Source organism: Micropterus dolomieu, linkage group LG09 (assembly GCF_021292245.1).
Source record: "Micropterus dolomieu isolate WLL.071019.BEF.003 ecotype Adirondacks linkage group LG09, ASM2129224v1, whole genome shotgun sequence".
Classification (NCBI taxonomy): domain Eukaryota; kingdom Metazoa; phylum Chordata; class Actinopteri; order Centrarchiformes; family Centrarchidae; genus Micropterus; species Micropterus dolomieu.
The window spans coordinates 4,268,332-4,270,299 of record NC_060158.1 but is presented as its reverse complement, the minus strand read 5'-3'; the positions used below and the strand labels follow the sequence as shown (position 1 = coordinate 4,270,299).

Here is a 1,968-nt window from a genome sequence, read left to right as displayed (position 1 = left end):
CCAATCGGCTTAGAGGACGGGGACCACACAGCTGGTTTCTGCTCCACCAGTCACTCACTCACACATTGTTTCACTTCCTTTAAGAAACCTCTCATGCATATCAGCACAGAAAGAGTCCTCATATGAGCTGAAAGATATCAAACTGCACTGGAAATAAAACAACCAGGTTTTAAATTTGGAAATACAAAAAACATTTACTGTGAGAACTCTCAAAAGGGCAAAAGTTACTGAGATCCACTGTTAAAGGACATTATCAGCCCAAAATACCTGACGACCACAGGTAACCTGTTCCTCAGACAGATTTAAAAACAGCATCAGAGAACTGTCAACATTATTTCAAACTGAGGTTTGCATTTTTATCTTCATTCACACTATTCAAAATAATTTTAACTCAACTTCTAAACAGTTTAAAATGCAGAATTAAAGGCTGAATGATTTTTAAAGTACGAGTGTTGTTCTTTAATCTTTGCTGCAGTTCAAGCTGTTCACATTTCACAAATTAAATGGAACGTTTAAAGAGAAGTTCAGTAAAGCTGCTTTGAGTTCAGCTTCATGGTTAAACAGGAGAAACGAACAATAAGATTGAGTCTTTAAAGTGATTTAGTTCAGTCCAGAGGAAATTTATATCTACTACAAATGTTCAGACACAGAAATTAAAACATTCGCTGATGATACGATATTTAATATTTGTGCAGAAACTTACTTCCAAACTCCAGTCTGGTTCCTCCACCGAACGTGTACCACAGTGATACAAACTGATTGAGTCGTCGTACAAAAACCTCTCACTATAGAGAGACACGGCTCTCTGACTTTGAACACAACAAACTCAACAAAAACACTTCCTGTTTTTAAAAGAATGAACTATTTCATGTTATATTTATCAAACAGTGACACAGTTGTTCAGAATGAATCCCATTTTTACGTATATATTGTTCCATTGGTCTGAAAGTCAAATTGAACCCTCTAGAATGAAATGAAAGCAGACAGAAGATGTTGTAAAAGAAAATCTTTCTGCAGTCATCAAAGCAAATGTCCATAAAAATGATCACTGACACATTCCTAATCAATCCTCTGGTAAACGTATTGATCCATTGAGAAGCAGCATCATCAGAGTAATCCAAGTCCCTGTTGGAGTCAGTCAGAGCATTTCCATAGAGAGCCACTTTGCATCAGCAGCACCATGCTCCAGTGCTCTGGGAGACTTTATAGTCCTGAGAGTTGAACACTGGATGACTGACAGCTGTCCTTCATGACAACAGAAGCCACAGAAATCCTCCTCATCAAAAACATGACTTTGGTCTCCGTCCTCATCTGGACTCTCCTCTGCTGCTGCTTCACAGGTAAAGTCCAGAGAATCAAACTCCTCTCCTCTATGAACATCCGTCCCTCTGAAATGAAGCCCACAAAACCATGACGCTGCTTTATGTGTTTGTCTCTGTATCCTCAGAGTCCAGAGGCCAGATCACAGTGACTCAGCCTGGAGCAGTGAGCTCTGCTCTGGGAGCCTCCGTCTCCATCAGCTGTCGGGTCAGTGAGGAGGTTTATGGATCAGATAGTTTAGCCTGGTACCAACAGAAAGATGGAGAAACTCCTAAACTCCTCATTTCCGATGCTAGCACTCGAGAATCAGGGATTCCAGATCGTTTTTCAGGCAGTGGATCAGAGACTGACTTCACTCTGAACATCAGTGGAGTTCAGGCTGAAGATGCAGCAGTTTACTACTGTCAGAGTGTTCATGAAATCAACAGCCAGCTTGTGTTCACACAGTGAAAAAGCGTCGTACAAAAACCTCCCTCAGTCAGACTGAACAGAAACTGAACTGACTGCTGCAGCTGGAAGCTACTGCAGAGACTGATACAGTTCACTGAGGACACACACACACACACACAAACACACACACACACATCCAGCCTTGTGGCACTTTCTTCATGGGGCCCATCATATACATAACGCATTCCCAAACCTTAA

General features: G+C 41.2%; 3 gene segments (V, D, J or C); 2 read left to right on the top strand and 1 right to left on the bottom strand.

Moving 5' to 3' along the window:
* The window catches only part of LOC123976060, a 16,022-nt gene extending 14,868 nt beyond the window's left edge, over positions 1–1,154 (bottom strand). The window contains exon 1 of the C gene segment in view: positions 704–1,154.
* Positions 1–1,968, top strand: part of LOC123976058 — a 24,646-nt gene that overhangs the window by 8,084 nt on the left and 14,594 nt on the right.
* LOC123976734 lies at positions 1,289–1,770 on the top strand. The segment is given in 2 exon segments: positions 1,289–1,340; positions 1,448–1,770. Coding segments are annotated over 2 exon segments (375 nt in total).